The sequence below is a fragment of the Carcharhinus amblyrhynchos genome, chromosome 2, assembly GCF_965287045.1.
Source record: "Carcharhinus amblyrhynchos chromosome 2, sCarAmb.v2.hapA, whole genome shotgun sequence".
Classification (NCBI taxonomy): domain Eukaryota; kingdom Metazoa; phylum Chordata; class Chondrichthyes; order Carcharhiniformes; family Carcharhinidae; genus Carcharhinus; species Carcharhinus amblyrhynchos.
This window is the reverse complement of record NC_137325.1, coordinates 107,173,160-107,192,517: the sequence shown is the minus strand read 5'-3', so window position 1 is coordinate 107,192,517 and position 19,358 is coordinate 107,173,160. Positions and strand designations below refer to the sequence as shown.

Genomic DNA, 19,358 nt, shown 5'->3' with positions numbered 1-19,358 from the left:
ATGCAGAGGGTTGCTGCAGAGGCATCAGCAATGATGAATATTCAGGGAGCGATCTTACCAAAAATTTCTAAGTGCCGAACAAGCATGAAAATGGGAGAGTTTCAGGCATGTTCTTTCAGTGAAAGAAAAACTAAAATCTTATAAGAATAAAATGAGGCAAAAAGTGATTCTCACCAGTAGCAGGAGTGGCCAGAGTTTATTCATGTCAGGAAGTTGACTGCTAGCGGGTTCCAGTGCACATGCTCCTGATCTCCCAATGCATTAACTGTACAAAGTTAGTGCACTGGGAAGTATCTCACTCCCACTAACCAGCAGACATCACACCCCCAATCAATTGCCCCCCCCCAAATCCGTGGCTGATTGCTGCCCCGTTTTCTCCCCCCACCCAGTCGATTGCTGCCCTGGCAATCCTCCATTGAAGATCGCACAGCTCCTAAAGCTCTGCCTCCCCTTAGGTCCTGCCCCTCCCCTTAGGCATTCCTCTCTTTAAGCCCCTCCCCTTGGCATGACCTATTGCTGGGTGGGCACTGCCAGGGCTGGCAATGCCAGGTTCAGCAGCCTCTAATCCTACCAGTGAGGCCATGGCTGGTTCCTATTGTGGGGGCCAAACATGATACTTATCAGTAAGGACTGCCACCTACAACACTGTTACATGAGCCCAGTTTAATTACCTCCCGGGCTCCCTAATATTTAAATTAGAATTTAAATATTAACCTTACTCTTCTACCTGCTGATTACTGTCAGATTGGGGTTCATAAGATTGCGAAGGTGAGAAACCGGGCACATAGCTAGATTTTAGCCCCTCTCGCGCTTACCGGCTCACCCGCTGATTGACCAATGTGATGGGCCAGTAAAATTGTTTCCTCAAACACTGCTGCTGCTCACCTAATAACCAGTATTGGAGCCTGATTGTGTTGCTGCTGGAATGTGTAATGAATTATTTTAATACATTTATTACAGCAACTGGTGTCATAGTCAAGCTGCAGGGAAAACCACAGTAAATGCTAGAGGCCTTACTCCAAATCTAGTAAGGGACACTATTGGACATCGTGATATGTATGTTACACTGTGCTTGACTGACCATAAAATAAATGACAATGTCCCAGCTTATTCTAAGTTTCAGCTCCAGAAGTGATCGCTAACTACTTGCTTCCAACACAGCAGTAAGAAGCTAATCTATATATCCACAATGGTGTGGAAGATCCAGTAATATTTCATTGACATCCAGCCATTAATGTCAGGCAAGTTCTAAAATAGGCAGCAAGTTTAGAAACTTTGTCCATCATTTGTAACTCACTGAATAACAACATAAAAACAGCATTTCATTTCAGAGACAATATTAACAGAGAAGTCAGTAGGATCCAATTTAACTGGAAGTAAATTTTTATTAAGATAATATATTACAATAGTATTGGTTCAGAAAAACATAAGAATTAATCTCAAACTTCGCATTATATACAAGTGTGATAATGTACATGGTCAATTGAAGGTTAACATTCAGCCAAAGAAAATGAGTTGTTTCCTAGGTCAACATGTGGTCAGCAAGTAACATTCCTTAATTGGTGCTACATTCTATAACTGTTTCATAAAAGCATATGAAAGTAGTGTAAAATGGACTAAGTGAATAAATGTAAATGGGAACAGTTTTGTACAATGTTACGCCAACTGTTTCACTCAATCACATAAGCATACAGCCGGCCCGTTACAATGGCATCTACAACACTACAGCCAAAGACAAATATTGAAGTTGATCTCATTTTCAAAAAAGGCATTTCATAAATTATAAGGTGACATGACATTGTTACCTTTTTGACATGCAGAATATATGGTAAATTCCAAACAATATTTTACAGTATGGTGCATTGGTGCAAAGAGTACAGTGAGAGCAGCTGAAAATAGAAGGGACAATTTATCATACATTTCAATACCCTGTAATAACAAATAAGTATCAAATGGAAACTTTTAGCCATTCTAATTGTTTCACAGAAATGTACTTTGTGTTATATAATGGCATATTTTAATATCTACAAAGCTAACTAATTCTACATATACAAATTCACATCATATTGATAACAGTGATGCAGTGCAATACAAGGATTACAGCTGACTGTCATATCTGAGCAATAGTGGAAAGATTGATTCTCTGTATTTAGCCTGTACCAGTGAGTGGTCTAAGTGCCCCTTAATAAGACTCTGACAATGAAAATCAAATGCTGCAATTGATCCCAGACCACTCTGTCTGCTTTGATGAAACTGATTTTGAGACAAATTCTTTAAACAAAAACTCAAATGAATGGTATGAATATCTGACACAATATTTGCGCTTCGATCAATGAAATCGTCTGTCTACTCTTAAAAATTAAATTAACATTAAATTATGAACCCCATTACCTTCACTTTCTAGAAAATGTTAACACTCTCTTTGTAGATGGAGATGATCACAAACTTTAAAAAAACATAAAAATATCCTTGATGGGGGACATCAAAAATCACAAAAATGTTTTAGAACTTCCCTGGAGGTACTCCCTCAATGCACACTATGACTGGAAGTGCAGCAGAATAATTGTTTGACTGTCAATGGTGTATCTGCTGAAGATTCAGTGGTGGAATGGGAGCAGTTCTTAAGGAATTTCTGGACCCTTTTTTGCCATCTCATTAAACCTATCAAAAAGTCTGAGCAGAAAGATTGCAATTCTGTCATTGTAGCCTGAAAACAAATCAGTCAAAGTGTAACAGCGTTAGAATCACACTTAACTGAAGCAATCTGATATGGCCAAGGTACACCTATAGGTTCAAAAAACAAAGGGATCCCAATGATAGAGCCAATGAGAATCTGAAGTATACTACCAGACAAATAAATAACTATTACTAAATGATGTGAAATTTTAAAAAAATGCTCAAACTACTGATAATTGTGTATCTATCCTTTTTTATGTAAAACTAGAGAAGCTGAAATCTATGTAGAGTTCAATTTGTTATCCACTATAACCAATGGGAGATTGAACAACAACTTTGAAAACAGTGTACATCTGGTTGTACCCATCTGATCCTAACAAATGGTTAGCAGGGGTGGATTTAGAGGTTAGGCATTCCACACCTTAAGAGCTTCTGCTCCTCAGTCTCCACTGGGACCCAAAATATCAGTGCAAGAGTGCACAATTACTTAAACCGTGATTCCAGTTTACCTGCCAGGATCCTGACCTGAGGAATTTTGGGGCTAATTACATAATTTACCAATTCAAAATCCTTAGCTTAATATTTCATAGGAGAATAATCAGCGATTGACTCAGTCACTTGCCTGTCTGAATTGATAGTCAAGATTAGCAGTGAGTTTGCACAAATATCACACATACAGAGAATTACCCACAAATGAGTCAAATGAAGATTGTAAATAAACAGCTATTAGTTACAACAGTTCACTATTGAGTCATTAATAAAAAAATAAGAAGTTAGGATGGGTAGCCAAAAGCTTGGTTAAAGTGGTCGGTTTTAAAGAGGAGAGGGAGGTGGTGATTCAGTGGGGTTAAAGCAATGTATTCCTCAGCATGCAGCCTAGACAGTTGAAACACAGCGAACAGTAGTGGAGTGAAATAAGAGATAATGCACAAAAGAACCCACATCAAAGAGACAGGGACTGTAGGGAGGCATCAGAAGAGGTTCTGATGAAGCCTGAGGTAGCAAGGGTTGGAGGATACCATGGTGGGGAATATGCTTGAGTGCAAACATTGGAGGAAGGCACAAAGATGGAGAAGAGGTGAGGCAATAAATGGATAATGCACATGAGAATTTTAATTTGAAATGCTGCCAAACAGCCGATCAGCAAAGACAGAAGTAATAAGTTAGCATGACTTGGTGCAGGCTACAATACAAGTTAACAGATTTTTAAATGAGTTGAAGATTCAGAAGGATGAGGATGGGAGCCAGAGAGGAAAGCAATGAAATAGTCGAGTCTAGAGGTACCAAGGGCTGAGCGACCCTTTGTCCAAATCCTTTGTGATTGGTAAAGATAACCTGGAGAAAGCAAAACTTGTGTAAATGATCAAAAATGAAATGTTAGTGAAATATACCTGTGAATTCCTGTGGCTCTTCAAGATAAAACGTTCCAGTCTGTAGGAGCAGCATTATCACAAGCACAGCAGTGTTTCAAGAAGGCCAGTTTGTAGTGCAATAAAAATTGGCTTTTGCCAGTAACATCACCCATATCCAAGATCAATCAATAGTCTTGTCTAGTAACCGAACTGACTTAAGAGAATTGTAGCATTTGAACTTCCTCAGTTGAAACCATGTACACTTGCTGTGGACAATCTTAGGTTAATATATACCTAGCATTAATCTTAATTTGTGATTTAAAAATACAACAATGGAGTTCAAAAGCAGTGAGATAATGCTAACCTAATAACCAACATAAGACAGAGACGAGGAGGAATTTCTTCTCTGTTGAGAGGCTTTGGAACTCATTGCCACAGAGAACTGTGGGGGGCAGAGTCCTCGTATGTATTTAAGGCTGAGATAGATTTTTGATCAGTAAGGGAATTAAGGGTTACAGGGAAAGGGCAGGAATGTGGATATGAGGAATATCAAATCAGCCATGACTATATTGAATGGCGGAGCAGGGTTCAGGGTGCCTGTGGACCTATTCCTGTTCCTCTTCCTTATGGTTTTAACACAAATCATTCATTAGGCCACAATTAGAATACTGTTGAAAATGGATAGGGTGCAGAAGTAATTACAAAAGAGATAGCAGAGTAAAGAGGGGCTAGATATTTCACTAGAATAAAGAAAGTTGGGAGGGAATCTGTTGACAAATTATGAGAGGTTTTATAATTGTGAATAGGAAAGGACTGTTCCTATTAATCAGTGAGTCTGTTTTAGAGGACATCCATTTAAGATATCAGAAAAGAACAATGGGAGAGATCAGGAGAGCAAACATGGTGCAGAAATTTCTTGGAATCCCCTGTTAAAAAACACATGAGGAAGCATCTATATCAGCTTTCAAAAGAGGAAGGAGGAGGGGAAATGACAGAGTAGTAAGATCAAGTGGACAGTTCTGTCAAAGAGTTGTTTATATGAATAATTTCTGCCTGAACTATAATATTCCGTAAATTAGAATTTTCTTTTTTTTTGAGTTTTCGCCAATGTATTGTTAGTTGAGCTGTTTCAGAGAAAGACCTGATTTTTGTGATAAATGATGCCACAATGTCTGGTTCACAAACAGGAAGAAAGCTGAAAGAAACATTGCTGTTGATATGCTTTATAAATGTTTAGAATATTTCCCCAGCTGATGCAGATACACTGATGGTTTTCCTGATGGAATTAGTCACTGTTCTTATTAAAAGAGAAGTTATGGAAATCACTCATTCGTCTGGGCTGAGTACATTGCCTGCTGGAGAGTAAGGCATATTAGATTAGCTGTACAACATCAATCATGTTCATCGAACAATTGCAGCATGAATACATGATACCTAGATGCAAAGTTATATTGTATGGCCAAAAGAGGCTAACAGTAAAGGCACACCCTGGCCCTTTGTTCAATAACAGTGTCTAACTTTTGGTATTTTACATTTATTTTGCTAATTTTACTTGTATGTGTACAATACATAGTCATGAATTTCAAATTCCAAAAGTTCTCGCTTTGAACAATAATTATGATTACTGGTGATCTCTATTAAACAAAATTATCATCCTACTTATCTGGAAATGATTGATAATTGTACTTGCCACAGTTTAAAAGAGATGCAACCCTTGTACAAGTCACCAAATCAATCAGATTAACTATATTATTAAGCCAGAAGTGACCTTGTTTCAGTTTACCGTGACAAACATTCACTGGTTGATGTTTGTCGGGTAATGTGGAAAAACTGTACATATTTACAAAACACTTTCAGAGCAAGCATTTCTGCAAGTATCAAAGATATGATTAGAAACAGACCTTTCTGGTCTTCAGTTGCATACACCATTTCTTTTCACAAAACCCCTTACAAATGCAAATGTTTTCATTTATCCTGTTATACAGCTCAAACCAAAGCAGCTTTTGGCAAAATCATACATTTGTTTTTGTTTCTGCAAGCAACTTCTTTGCTATAGACTAATGGAATTGGTTTCAGAAGGGATTCATGCATTCAGTGTTATTCACTGCAGTGTGTGCATAGGGGCGTTCAACTGAACCTTGTTGAAAAATGGTTTCTCTCAATCTTCTTCCACAGTTCTAAGCACCATAACAAATGAGAATAAATGGCGAGTTTTTTTTTATTGTCTGTTTCAGGATGAGTTCTCATCCCCAGATCATTGTATCAGTGCTGTATTTTCCACAAGAATGCTGACTCTTCATCATAGAATGTCAATTGTTTTATTAGCAATGAATCAGAGTCTTCTCAGTATTTTCTGTTTAGTAGCCCTGGCCTTTCTCTGAAGATAGCAAAGTATGTACTTCCGACTCCTATCTTCCAAAAACCTCACTGAGGCTCCAGAGAGCCATTAATTAAAAGACATTGGCATAAGGCTGCCAGTTATAAAAGTGGAAGAAAATGGGAATCTTTAGTAGCTCAGATCCACTGAATAGAAGTCTAAATGGAAGTCTCCCAGAGCTGTGGAAGAAACAGAAATATATTTTAGCAAAGCTTTACAACTCAGACAAAAACTAATAATCTTTTGACAAAAAGGCAACACTTGCTTATTTACATAAATTCTATTTCATTTGTATGAATTCGACCCTTTTCAGTTCCTAATTCAACTGCATTTCAAATCTTTCAAAATGACAATGCTTTAACAGGCCAACAAATGTAATGTTACTACTCAGAAAGCCAGACAATAAGCTTCACTGATCTCATATTCTGGTTTGCATTTTAAATACGCTTATTTCTTCAAGTTGAATCATCGTGACTAAAATTAATGACCACACAGTTTTACAATAACACACCAAAAAATTTTTTTAATGTGATTTAAAGATTAATAGGATACATAGTATCATTTATGAGTCTTACACATGTATGCAGTTGTGCAAGTACACTTAGCACTTCATAGACAAATGAAACAGCTCAGTCTTTGATTTGATTTATTGTCACATGTATTCATCTGCAGTGATAAGTGTTGTTTCTTGAGCACAATACAAAGCAGCCTATACAGAGGAGGAAAGAAGAGTGCAGAATGTAGTGTTACAGTCATAGCTAGGTTGCTGAGAAAGATCAACTTAATACGAGGTAAGTCCATTCAAAAGACGGATAGCAGCAGAGAAGCTGTTCTTGAGTTGGTTGGTACATTACCTCAGACTTTTGAATCTTCTTCCTGATGGAACAAAGTGGAAGAGAGAATATTGTATGTCCAGGATGCATGGGATCCTTGGTTGCTTTTCCGAAGCAGCGGGAAGTGTAGACAGAATCAATGGATAGGAGACTGATTTGTGTGATGGACTGGACTTCGTTTACGACCCTTTACAGTCTCTTGTGGTCTTGGACAGAGCAGGAGCCATACCAAGCTGTGATACAACCAGAATGAATGATTTCTATGGTGCATCTGTAAATGTTGGTAATAGTCATAGTGGACATGCCAAATTTCCTTAGTCTCCTGAGAAAGTAGAGGTGTTGGTGTGGTTTCTTAACTATAGCGCTGGCATGGAGGGACCAGGGCAGGTTGTTGGTGATCTGAACACCTAGATACTTGAAGCTCTCAATCATTGCTACATCATCTTCGCTGAAGTAGACAAGGGCATGTCCTCTACTGTGCTTCCTTAAGACAATGACTTTCTCCTTCATTTTGCTGACATTGAGGGAGAGATTATCGTCGTCACACCAGTTCACCAGATTGTTACCTTTTGTAAATGGCATAATTCTGTTGTTTGAGATGCTCCCACAAGATCAATATTAACAGGAGCTGCAAATAATGGCATAGGCTATTCGTTATAACTTGCTTCCAAAGAAATATCAGTGATGTCTATAACAGATCAATCAGGCACTTTGGTGCTTACAGCTTCAAAAACATTTCTTGATGGCTTATGCGCCCAAACATAAGCACTTTTATTGGTGTGCTTTAACTACATACAGTTCCAAATACAGTCTTGCGTGGAACTCTTGCATACAGGCTTGCTGCATTTCCAGTCGTGACAATTTTAGAAATCTTCTTCTGGCACATAATCTCAGATTCTTTCTCCATCTGAATTACTGATTCTGCTGTCAATCTCAATGTATTTACCTCCTTAGTTAAATTCTGATCGTCAAACTTCCTTTCCTCAAGCTTTTATTCTCCTGGTTCAATTATTCATTGGACTTGTTCTTATTTCTTAGTTGCTTTTTCACAGAGTTCAGCTTATTCTACATTATCTCATAAATTTCTCCTTCTTCACTCCATTTTGTCGATATTTGCAACATTTTTCCAAGTTTTCTATCATTCATTCCATCTTGCTACTTTAATGTCTTCTCTAGATATTTCATTCTTTTTGCTGATTCCTCTTCTATATTCAATATATTCAGAATATTCAATACTTCCTGGATACTTTTGAAGTCTTCAATTTCTGCATTTCTTCCAAAATGAATCCATCATGTTCCTACTAGGCATATACATTTCACAAATGGCATCTTCATTTCTACTTGTCTTAACTTCAGCTAAACCCTTACTTGGCTTCTTCACTCGGGTCTGTCTCTGAAGAAATATTGTCTTGTTTCCATTCTGCAAATCTCTCATTGATCTTCATTTGGTCATTTATTGTTTCTCATTGTCGTCCTTCTGAGATTTTTCATTGTCCTTGTAGGGTTTTTCAGTGCCCTCCTTCTGGGGGCTTTGTCAGTGCCCTCTTTCTGGGGTCTTCCATTGCCTCTTCCCTGAAGTCTTTGTTGCTAATGGACTTTTTTTGAGAGTTGACCTCTATTTGGGATCTTCTTCAATTTTCTTGTCCATTGCCCTCTGTTTCTTCTCATGGTTGCTGCTTTAAACTTCATTGCCATTTTAAATGTATTATCACTTTAAATGCATTAAGTCTTTAAATACAATGCTGCTTTAAGACTATCAATGGCACGGTGGCACAGCAGTTAGCACTGCTGTCTCACAGCTCCAGGGATCTGGGTTCGATTTCCAGCTTGGGTCACTGTCTATGTGGAGTTTGCACATTCTCCCCATGTCTTCAGGTGCTCTGGCTTCCTCCCACGATCCAAAGATGTGCAGGTTAGGTTGACTGGCCATGCTAAATTGCTCCTTAGTGTCCCCCTGAATGTGTAGGTTAGGGGGATGGGTGGGGTAAATGTGTGGGGTTGGAGCAGACTCAATGGGCTGAATGGCCTTCTTCTGCACTGTAAGGATTCTATGAAGTATATATTTTTTTAACTGTCAGTAGCTGTTGGTTCTCTCTATGTGCTTTTCCAAAGCTTTTGGAGTTTTGGCGCAAACCTTGCAGGTCCTCCTTTGAACTTCTAAAACTTCTTTTTACCAACAGAAAGCTCTCTCAGCAATCTCTGCAGCTTTTCCTTGCTGACCATTTGGTGAGTCCATTCTTTATCGATGTGCCAGGTTTTTTTCTGTCAATTTTACTGCAAAATCCAGTGCTCTCAAGGTCCAAGGGGCTGTGAACAGCTTGAGGACTTAACTTTAGAACTGCAGAACTGCCCCCTCCCCAACACACCCATTGGCTCTGCTTGGATCGGGAGCCCAGAAATCTCAGCCTTCATACTTTCCCGCACTCTGGAAACCAAGCTATAATTCCTTGAGGCTTTATTTTTTCACTCAAAGTACTGCTCTATGTACTCTGTGTTCTTTTTAAGAAAAAAAAATTGTGGCAACTGTTTGTCCTTTTTAAAACTTAAGTTCCACATTTCTTAAATACAAAATCATAGCTCTTGCTTCTGAAGGTTATTTTCTCTTTTTTTTATTTTATATGTTTCTAAACTTCTGACTCGACCGGATAATTGAGATTTGCTCTGCATCTTTCCCTTAGGGTCCGGCAATATCTCACTCCTCATGCGTCTCCGGCCAGAGGCAGTGTCCCCATAATCCATCCTGCCCTCGTCGCCAATATAATGATATAAGTTCATAGACTTCATCAGGAATGCAATGGGTATTTATTACAAGAAAAAACTGTACAGAGGCCGCCCAGGCCCTACATGTCTTCTACATGCTTTCAGCCCAAAAGAGAGCTCTACCCTCTGGGGTGATAACCCACTCTCAATTCCAATTGATCCCTCAAACCAGGTGACCCACTTCTGCTGTTTTGCCCTTAAAGGTACAATCACCACAATTTTTTTTTATATTTTGTAAAGGTATTGACAGAAGAATAATGAATTCTGATGTAATTTTTGCATATTTTTGCATAAACAGTTCATAAAAAAATAGTGATTTATTAAACCAAATATTATGCTCTTAGATGGCGAAACATTTTGCCACCTTTTTGTCTGAATAAAAACATTTCAGGAAGAAAATCTTTCTCATCTCTTACCTCTGGTTCTCTTCATTTATGCATGTACCAGAAGGGTTAGAATTGGAACTTGCAAAACAGAATTTGATCTTTTTTAAAAGTGGGAAGTCGGGGGCGGGGGGGGGGGGGGGGGTGCTCAGAGATTTAACATAAATATACATGAGGGAATTTATTTTCATCAGACAGCTTGTAAGATGCCAATTAGCTCATTTAGGTAGACAACTAGGGTGTGGTTCAGAATAATATCAGCACCCTAGAGTTCAATTTCCCTATTCCAGCTGAGATAGGCCTGAGTCCTGTCTCTTCATACTGCCATGTAGCAAAATCAAGGCAGAAGATATGGATTGGGAACCCTCAACTTGACATTCATTTGTTTGTAGTTTACAATACAGCAAACATAGTCTTACTGATGGTTAGAGCAATTAACTTGTTGCAGAAAGTGAGTTATCATTAGTCAGATCCACTCAGAAATGAGCATGTTACTCTTTCTGGAGCTATTTATACAAAACAATGACACTCAGGAAATAAATGATGTTGATTGCAGGTATCTGTGGGTGTTTATTGCAATATTTCATGCCAATTTGCTGCTCCAAATAATAAGCCAAGACCAAATAAATTATTTAGGTATCTACCTTAACCCAAGGCTATTCAAATCTTCATGACAGAAACTGATTGTCCCTTTACATCCCCTGACAGCCTACTTACCCGTGCACTTTGTCGACCAACTTTTGCCTCTTCATCCGGAAGAGGAGGCATTGGGTATGGGCATTTCCTACTAGAAGCAATGGACCCATTGGATGAAGAATGTGACTTGGAAGGAGACAAAGTCCTAAGATGAAAAACCAAAAATCAACACAGCCTATGACATCCTAGAGTGATTGACAGCCAGAGTACTAAATCTGTATCAGTGCTGGTATAGTTTAGTTATAGTTATCCAGAATAATTTGCAAGGGGATTCTTTTTCCCTCTTGATTTTTGTGACAATTATGCCACAATGATTACATGATCAAAAGGGTGGAATCCCAAGACAGCCTGTTGACAATGCATTTGTTATCAGATGCATTGGCACTTACAATGATGTGGTAGGTTGCTGATCTTGGCTGGTCTGTCAGGAAATTACCAAGTGGAGGCGAGATGCTTCCCTGCAGCAAGGGCAAGTCAAACCAGCAACACTCCCCTATATCTGATGGTGATGCACAGCCAAATCAGCTTAGGCATAAATTGCCTGTAATCAAGGAATGTTTTGTGACACAGGATACTACAGAAAGGCAAAATTGTTGTGTTACACCATTAAAGACCAGGCTGGTACAGCATACATCTGGCTGATTGCTAAACATTTGACATTCATATTAGATAATGCAAGGAGGGAAAAATTCAAGATCATTTTGCTTACATGCATCTGGCAAAGACCAACCTGTGTTACTCAGAAGGTAAGACTGAAAACAAGAAGTTCCGTCTATGGATAAGTGAATCAAGCAAGCATCAAACACTGCAGACACAACCACTGCAGGCATGGGTTCAAGACAAGACAAAGGAACTGATGCAAAAGAAAAGCTTGAATTGCAAAAGAAATGTATGAATGCATAAAAGTATCCAACAAAAACCAAAACAAGCAGCATTGGTAGCATTATGCTTAGTATTAAATTGCTTGACAGCTATTATTTCACCTGGAAGTAGCTGATGAAGAAAATTTGGCAATGGTGTGAAAATAGCAAGACAGTATGCCTCTTTATTAGCACAGGCTTTCTTCAAATGTTGTTTCAAAAAATTTAAACTGTTTAAGTTTTTACCATCAATCACATTTATAATGATGCTGAGCTTCCCTAGTCCTTTTGTGGCCATGCTTTGAGTTGCACACTCTGGAATTCCTTCCCTTAACCAATCTGTCTCTTCATTCTTTTGCTGTTTAATGTTGCTTCGAATTGAACCCTCCTTGATCATGTTTTTGATCACCCTTCCCAATACTACATTCCTTGCCTCTGCATTGGCAATCTTTTTCCACTAACCTTTGTGAAGCATTTTGAGACATTTTCTACATGGAAAATGCTTTATAAATGGAGGCTGCTGTTTATGGTGCACTGAATGGTGCAACCCATTGAAAGCTGCTGCTTTCCTTTATGTCCATTTTATGGAACACTATTGAACAGCAATGTGCTGCTGCATAAGGTGAGTGTAGTTTGGGGGATACGCCAAGAGTAGAATAGGCACATCTTTGGTGAAGTAATGGAGTGGGGAGAGTGGAGGAGTGTTAGAAAGAGAGACATATGGTCATCTCCAGGATGCTCTCATAGAACCACTGAGCAGAATCTTAACAAAGCTGAACTGCACGCAGTGGGAAGGTTGATAAAGGGTTGGGAAACCATTTGACTTAATTTGAAGTGGGATTTACCATGGTTCTTTAATTAAATCACAACATTAGCATTCCAGTTCCCAACTAATCAAAGCAGGTCAGCATGATGATGTGCCAAGCCAGAGAAAGGAAGGGTTTCTATTTAAAGGATCTCAGCAGGATTCAAACAGCTGAACAACTGTATGTTGATTCCTGTGGTTTAAACAATCCTCTCCCCCCCCATCAAAACCATCTCGACTTCTACCTAGTGGTCCTACTGCGAAATCTGAGGGCTGAAGTGAGGTGATGTTTGCCAAGGATGGGAGTCAGAGGTCAACTTCTCCACCTAAGTAGGTGTGGATGAAAGTGGTCGAAGAAGTGAAGGGAGTGTCGCCTCTTTAACCTGTAGATTTTGCACTAAGAGGTTCAAGGACCTCCTGAGGGCAACAAAGCTGAGTGAGATACTCAGGTGTTCCCCCCCCCAACTCCCCCAAAGAGCTTTGAAGGCATTGACACTCACGCACGTCGAGAGAGTTGATCCCCTGCCTGCAGACCCTGTTGGGAGGCTTGCCTCCTTCAAGCTGGATTTCTGTGAACATCCTATCTGCCCTGCAGAATAACTGAAGGGAAGGCAATTCCTGTTGCTCCTGCTGCTGTTCTTGATGTTGCTGCTCCTCTCTTTATGCATCAGAGGTGTACAGTGGAGCTGCATAAATGGCTCCTATACCACAGTGATGGCTGACAATGGACAAGTGTAGATCAAGCTAAGCAAGTCTAAGTCAGGTGAACTGGCTTTCAAAATGTTGGAAATTGCCAGTCAAGCAGTGAAAATACTCCCTCAGGAAAAAGCGCTGTGTGCGCCAGTCTCTGACCTAAAGTATGGCAGCAGTTATAAAGTTTCACTGTTTGAAGGTTTTTCAGCTGTGTTCTTGCCATGTTGACCCTGGCAAGATGCGGAGAGCTTGGGAAACCAGTGTGCTGGCTGTTAATGCCAGGAATACTGGGTTAAATTGAAAGTTAATTACCTGCTGTAGGTCATGATGAGTTTTCCCAACAACTGCACAGGGTTTCTTTGCTAAGCCTGCAAACCCACCCACATCATGTCCAGGAGTAGGTGGGATCATGTCCCATTGGTGATCCTGAAACTGCTTTTCGGGGAGGGACAAAACCCTGTACTAAGCCTGACTTCCCTTGGCAGTTAGAATTCTACCCACTGACCTCCCAGGAGACAGGCGAAGAATCACTGGTAGAAGCATGCGATGAGTGTTTACTGCCTGCCTTCCTTTCAAGAAATGGAATTTAGAAGATTAGCAAGGTGGAAATAATAAGAGATTTGTGAATTTTCACCAGCCAAAATCAATGCATTCAAAGTAGGTTGGGTTTGACAAGGGATGGGCAATCTGCTCCACCCAGGAAGAGATTAAAATCTACTCCTTTATTTTCTGAGGACTTATGAATTTTAATCAGTTACTGTAAACTATATTGATTTTTTAAAATTAACAATGAAATATAATGTTTCCCCCCTCTTATTGTCACCACAGAGGGTGATGGGCAGAACCAGTCTCCAAATAATAAGCTAGGATAACATATGGCTCTAGTAATGTGCATAGAAAGAGTGCTGGGACTCCAGGTAGCTAATTAACAAAGAGATTACAAAATGCATTTTAGGAGTTGCGTAGGTGAATGGAGATGGAAGGAGGGTTGAAGCAGCTGGTTAATTGGTTGGTCAGCAAGGTGGGGTAGGATTCTGCCTCGCAGGGGAACAGAAGGATATAGTTCCTGGTACTCCGTCTGCAGATTGGGCTAATGGGGATGACTTGGTGGCCTTATTAAATAGGCCTCAGGTAATTAGAATCTTTACAGTGCCAAAGGAGGCCATTTGATCCATCAAGTCTGCACAACCACAATCCCACCCAGGCTCTATCCCCGTAACCCCATGCATTTACCCTAGCTAGTCCCCTGACACTAAGGGGCAATTTAGTATGGCCAATCCACCTAACCCGCACATCTTTGGACTGTGGGAGGAAACTAGAGAGCTCGGAGGAAACCCAGACAGAGATGGGGAGAACGTGCAAACTCCATACAGACAGTGACCCAAGCAGGGAATCGAACTCAGGTGCCTGGCACTGTGAGGCAGCAATGCTAACCACTGTTCCACTGTGCTTTTGTAGTTGATTATGTTGTTGGAGCCACATCTGCATTTTTAAGGTAGCTTGCTGGGCAGGCAGGGGTTAAAAAATCATTCCCAAGGAGATCGAATTCCACCACTGCAAGTTGTGAAAGTGACTTTAATAAATCTGCTAATTTGCTGGCTGGCCTCAGAAAATGGACATGTTACTGGATCATTGAATTCAGGAAAGGGATGCTGTGACACCTATCTGTAACTGTAGTCCCACGATATCTGGTTGAAAATTCATGGCCTAGGGCCAGTGAGGGGCAGCCAATGAATATACATGCCAAGAGCTTTTTTAAGAGCTGCAAGTTTCTGTATTGGGTCTAAAAGCGGGGGAAGATAAAAGCACATTTCTCACCTCTCGGAGATGGGACGTCTTGTTTTGCCTCTGCTGCATCGAGCCGAGCAGCTGTAAGCAGATAAAATTCCTCCTATTGTCCCAGTGATGGACAACTCTAGGATCTGAACTCATTAGTGGCACTCAAACGCTCCGACTGCTGTCTTAATGAACCAACTTTTTGTAAGGAATACTGTCTCCTTAAATATGAATTTAAGGTCACTTTACAACCAAGATTCTGAGTTGAAATGAATTAGCATTTTGTGGATGATTCAGCTGATGGGATGGAATATTTTCAAGGATTTTGCATTGTTGTTATGCTATTAGCCCTCAACAACAGGCTTTTGTTTCATCCTTGGAGCAGCATGTGAAATGTTATCCTTCTGATGCAGTCTTTTGGGTAAAACTAACATGATATTTATTAAATGGGCCCTGCTTCTCCTGCATCTCTTGAGCAATCACATGGATATCTCAGATTGTACAAATCTTGTACTGAACTTGGTTGATGTGATATGGCAACTAGGTAGGATGCTGGTCATGAAAAGGAATCATCTCTCCACAAGCATGAATGATACAGAGGTAATAACACGAACACCACAAAATTATACTTCAATTTTTTAAGAATTGAAAATGTTTTACTTAAGAACCAAGATAAATTATTTCTTTGGACAGATCACTGTTTTCTATGATGAATCTTCAGGGTCTGTGTTCCTGTTCTTCCACTACAGCCTGGCACCAACTTCCCTAACCAAGATTGGCCTCCTTCTGGGCCATAACTGTTCTATGTTTCTGTATCACACAGGGGACAGCGCAGTGTTGGCGTGGCCCAAGGACAACCACATAATCAGTAGGATTGGTGCAAATGAGAACGTGTCTCATTAAAATAATGTAAGTTAGCTGAAAGATAGTAATCAATATTTGTTAAAATGGATAACCTGTACAGAGTAATTAAAACTAGTTAATCAACTGTGCGACATGCATCTTTTAATTCTACCCTCTTCAAGACAAACCCAGAGAAAAAATGTCAAGAATCCTTTTCAGCTGTTCATTTATGAGAGCTACTAAAATGTCAAAAATGAACAATTTTTGTCTTTGGCTCCTCAGTGTTTGGTTGTAATTCCACATGCAGCATGATCCTGTACAGGCTGCACTGGACTGGCAGCCCATAATGTCAACTATGTGTCAATAGGAGACAGCAGTGAGATGCTGCCGTCATTCTACCATCCCAATCATTGGTGTAACTAGCTTTTAATTGTACTGATTCAACACAGCAATGAGTAAAAGTTGCAGGAACCTTTAAGCACTGCAAGGACCAAAGACATTGGACTACAACCTGGTGAGGGTACAGGGTTCACACCAACCGTAACTGTTAATGTTTACACAGGTCTCTGTAGTCAATTATAGCTGCTACAAGCTACTAAATGTGGGCTTGTAGAGCTTTCCATCTGAAAAAAGAACTAGTGTTAGAAATATACTCTCTTGCCACTGGAATATATCTGGAGTCAGGTTTAGTACGTTGGAAGCAGAAGTTTTCATTTTAGATATACAGTAAAATAATTCAATTTAGCTGTCAACAGTACTGTGTGGTTTCCAACATATTTAAATAATAAATATTTGACAATTATTTCCCAAATTACTGTATAATTAACTGAAGAGATTTTTTTAAATGTACATGGTCCTGTCAGCTTTGCACTCTTTACAGTGAAGAAAGTAACAGCAGGCCTCAATGTAAAGTAGTGAATGGTTGGGGTAGAAGCGGGGTTACTAGGCAGCCATTCCACATGACAGCTAGTGATGATCCACAGACTCACAATCAGCAGTGTGTTACAGTACATGCATCACTGTATCAGGATCCACACAGTTCAATATCTAACACGCAGCACATGGAGAGAAAGTACATAGCTAAGCGATTTGTAAGTTTCTAGTTGTGAAACCGACTTTCTGATATGTGAGATTAATTTGGCTTATTAATTAATATGGCATTGATATTCAAGTGTAATGGAGCTAACAACCGTAGCTATTACAGAGCTTAAAATGGTCCATCTTTAACTTGATAGCAATTTTTTTTAAAACTGGAGCTTTAGTTCAATAGAGGTTTTCCTTTCAATTCCAAACTTGGATTGAGTAAGAGAAACTGAAATGCATAATTCCACTTTTCCTGTTGTTGAAGATGTAACCCATATTTACTTTACTCCCCTAACTCATAACCATAAACAAAATTACAAGAATGCAAAGGGTATGTGATCTGTTGGAAGAGTCATAGCTACTGGACAAAATTACTATTTTTCATTCTATCCTTTCTTGTATTTTTCAGGTAGCTTTGGAAGTATTCACAAGTGATATCTAATACTGAAACCCACTATTGTCAGTTGGCAGTTTAAGCACATTAATTAGTTTTTCTATGTTTCTATTAACAATCTGCTAACTCTCTGGTAATATTCTATTGGAAGTCCTGACTATGGACAGCCAAATGTTGATCTGTAATCTGAGTAAGTATCTACAGTAGTAGCTATCAACTGATGATTCAATATTAATTCTATGTGTATGTGTTCCCATCATAAATGTTTATGCGTTTTCAAAGTTTATTCATTCAAAGGATGTGGGCAACTCTGGTGAGACCAGCATTTGTTGTCTATCCCTAATTGCCCTTGAGAAGGTAGTGGTGATCTGCCTTATGGAACTGCTGCAATTCATGTGACGTTAGTACACCGCAATGCTGCTAGGAAAGGAGTTCCAGGATTCTGACCTTATTTACAGAGAAGGAATTGTGATAGAGTTCCACATCTGGATGGTGTGTAACTTGGAAAGGAACTCACAGGTGGTGATGTTCCCATGCATCTGCTTCCCTTGTCCTTCCAGGTGATACAGATTGTGGGTTTGGAAGGTGCTGTCGAAGTCGACTTGGTGAGTTTCTGTAATGCATCATGTAGATGGTACACACTGTTGCCACTGTGTGTTTTGGGGAGTCAGGAGACTAGTTACTCGACACAGAATTCCCAGTCTCTGACTTGCTCTTGTAGCCACAGTTTTTATTGTCCCGTTCAGTCTCAGGTCAATGGTAACCCTCAGGATGTCAATAGCGGGGATTCAGCAATGTGGGCCAGAAAAGGTAAGGGTGGTCGATTTCCTTCCTTCAAATACATTTGTGAAACAAATGGTTTTTCACAACATTCAACAATGGTTTCATGGTTATCATTAGCTTTTATTTCTAGATTCATGTGTTGAACTTAAATTCCATCGATTGCCTCAATGGAATTTGAACCATGTCCTCAGCACATTAGCCTGAGTCTCTGGATTACTAGTCCAGTAACATTACAACTACAACACTGCCTCCCCATTTACACATGATATATGGTTAATTTGTACGCATGGACCTAAGAGGTGGAAAATTGGGTAAGTCAATGCTCATTTCGCAGCCAAAATAACCTAATTACTTCATCCAGTTCTGCTTAGGACTTGTCGTCTGTCAATATTTTTGTTGTAAATAAATTAGTGGCTTGTGATAGTATAAATGGGTTCAGTCAACATTTTGTTTCAGTGGGAACGCTGCCCATTGTTTACTCAAGAGATCTTTACTCTCTTCAACTGAGAGTATCATTGCAACATCTTGCAGTCTCTTTTCCACAGCTGAGCAAAAGTAGTCCTGCAAAATTGAGGGTGAATGGGCCTAAAGCAGCCTGTGCTAAATAAGGGTATTCAGAAGGAACATGTGCCATGCAGAGCGTTCAGCTGAAATATAAGGTCACTGCTTGTTCCACAGTTTTGCTATTTCTTTACTGCTCTTAATCAAGGTTGCAGCAAATTGGACGGTGTGGAATAGCATGAAATTAGAACCATACATTATTCTTTGACACATAGTTTAATTAAAGCATCATTACTTTTCCTTCACTTCTGGTCTCTATTATTTGGTCCTGACTGCCCAATTCCTTCTTCATGATCAAATTTACTGAGCTCCACAGGCTTTTAAAGGGAGGCAGTGGCAGAGTGGCATTATCACAAGACTAGTCATTCAAAAGTCTGGGATACTTCTTTGAGGACAGGATTTGAGTCCCACCACTGTTGATTGTCATGAAAACCCATCTGATTCACTAATCCCCTGTAGGAAAAGAAATCTGTTGGTCCACAT

General features: G+C 39.6%; 1 protein-coding gene across 5 annotated transcripts in view; it reads right to left on the bottom strand.

Annotated features, from left to right (window-relative positions):
• Positions 1-349: 349 nt before the first annotated feature.
• The window catches only part of adam22 (ADAM metallopeptidase domain 22), a 290,976-nt gene continuing 271,967 nt past the window's right edge, over positions 350-19,358 (bottom strand). For all 5 annotated transcript variants that reach the window (XM_080210663.1, XM_080210672.1, XM_080210680.1 and 2 more), the window contains 2 exons: positions 11,099-11,222; positions 350-6,584 (listed from right to left, as the gene is read on the bottom strand). In XM_080210663.1, coding sequence (XP_080066789.1) covers positions 6,564-6,584; positions 11,099-11,222 — 145 coding nt within the window. In that variant the 3' untranslated portion in view covers positions 350-6,563. The remainder of the gene's footprint in view (positions 6,585-11,098; positions 11,223-19,358) is intronic.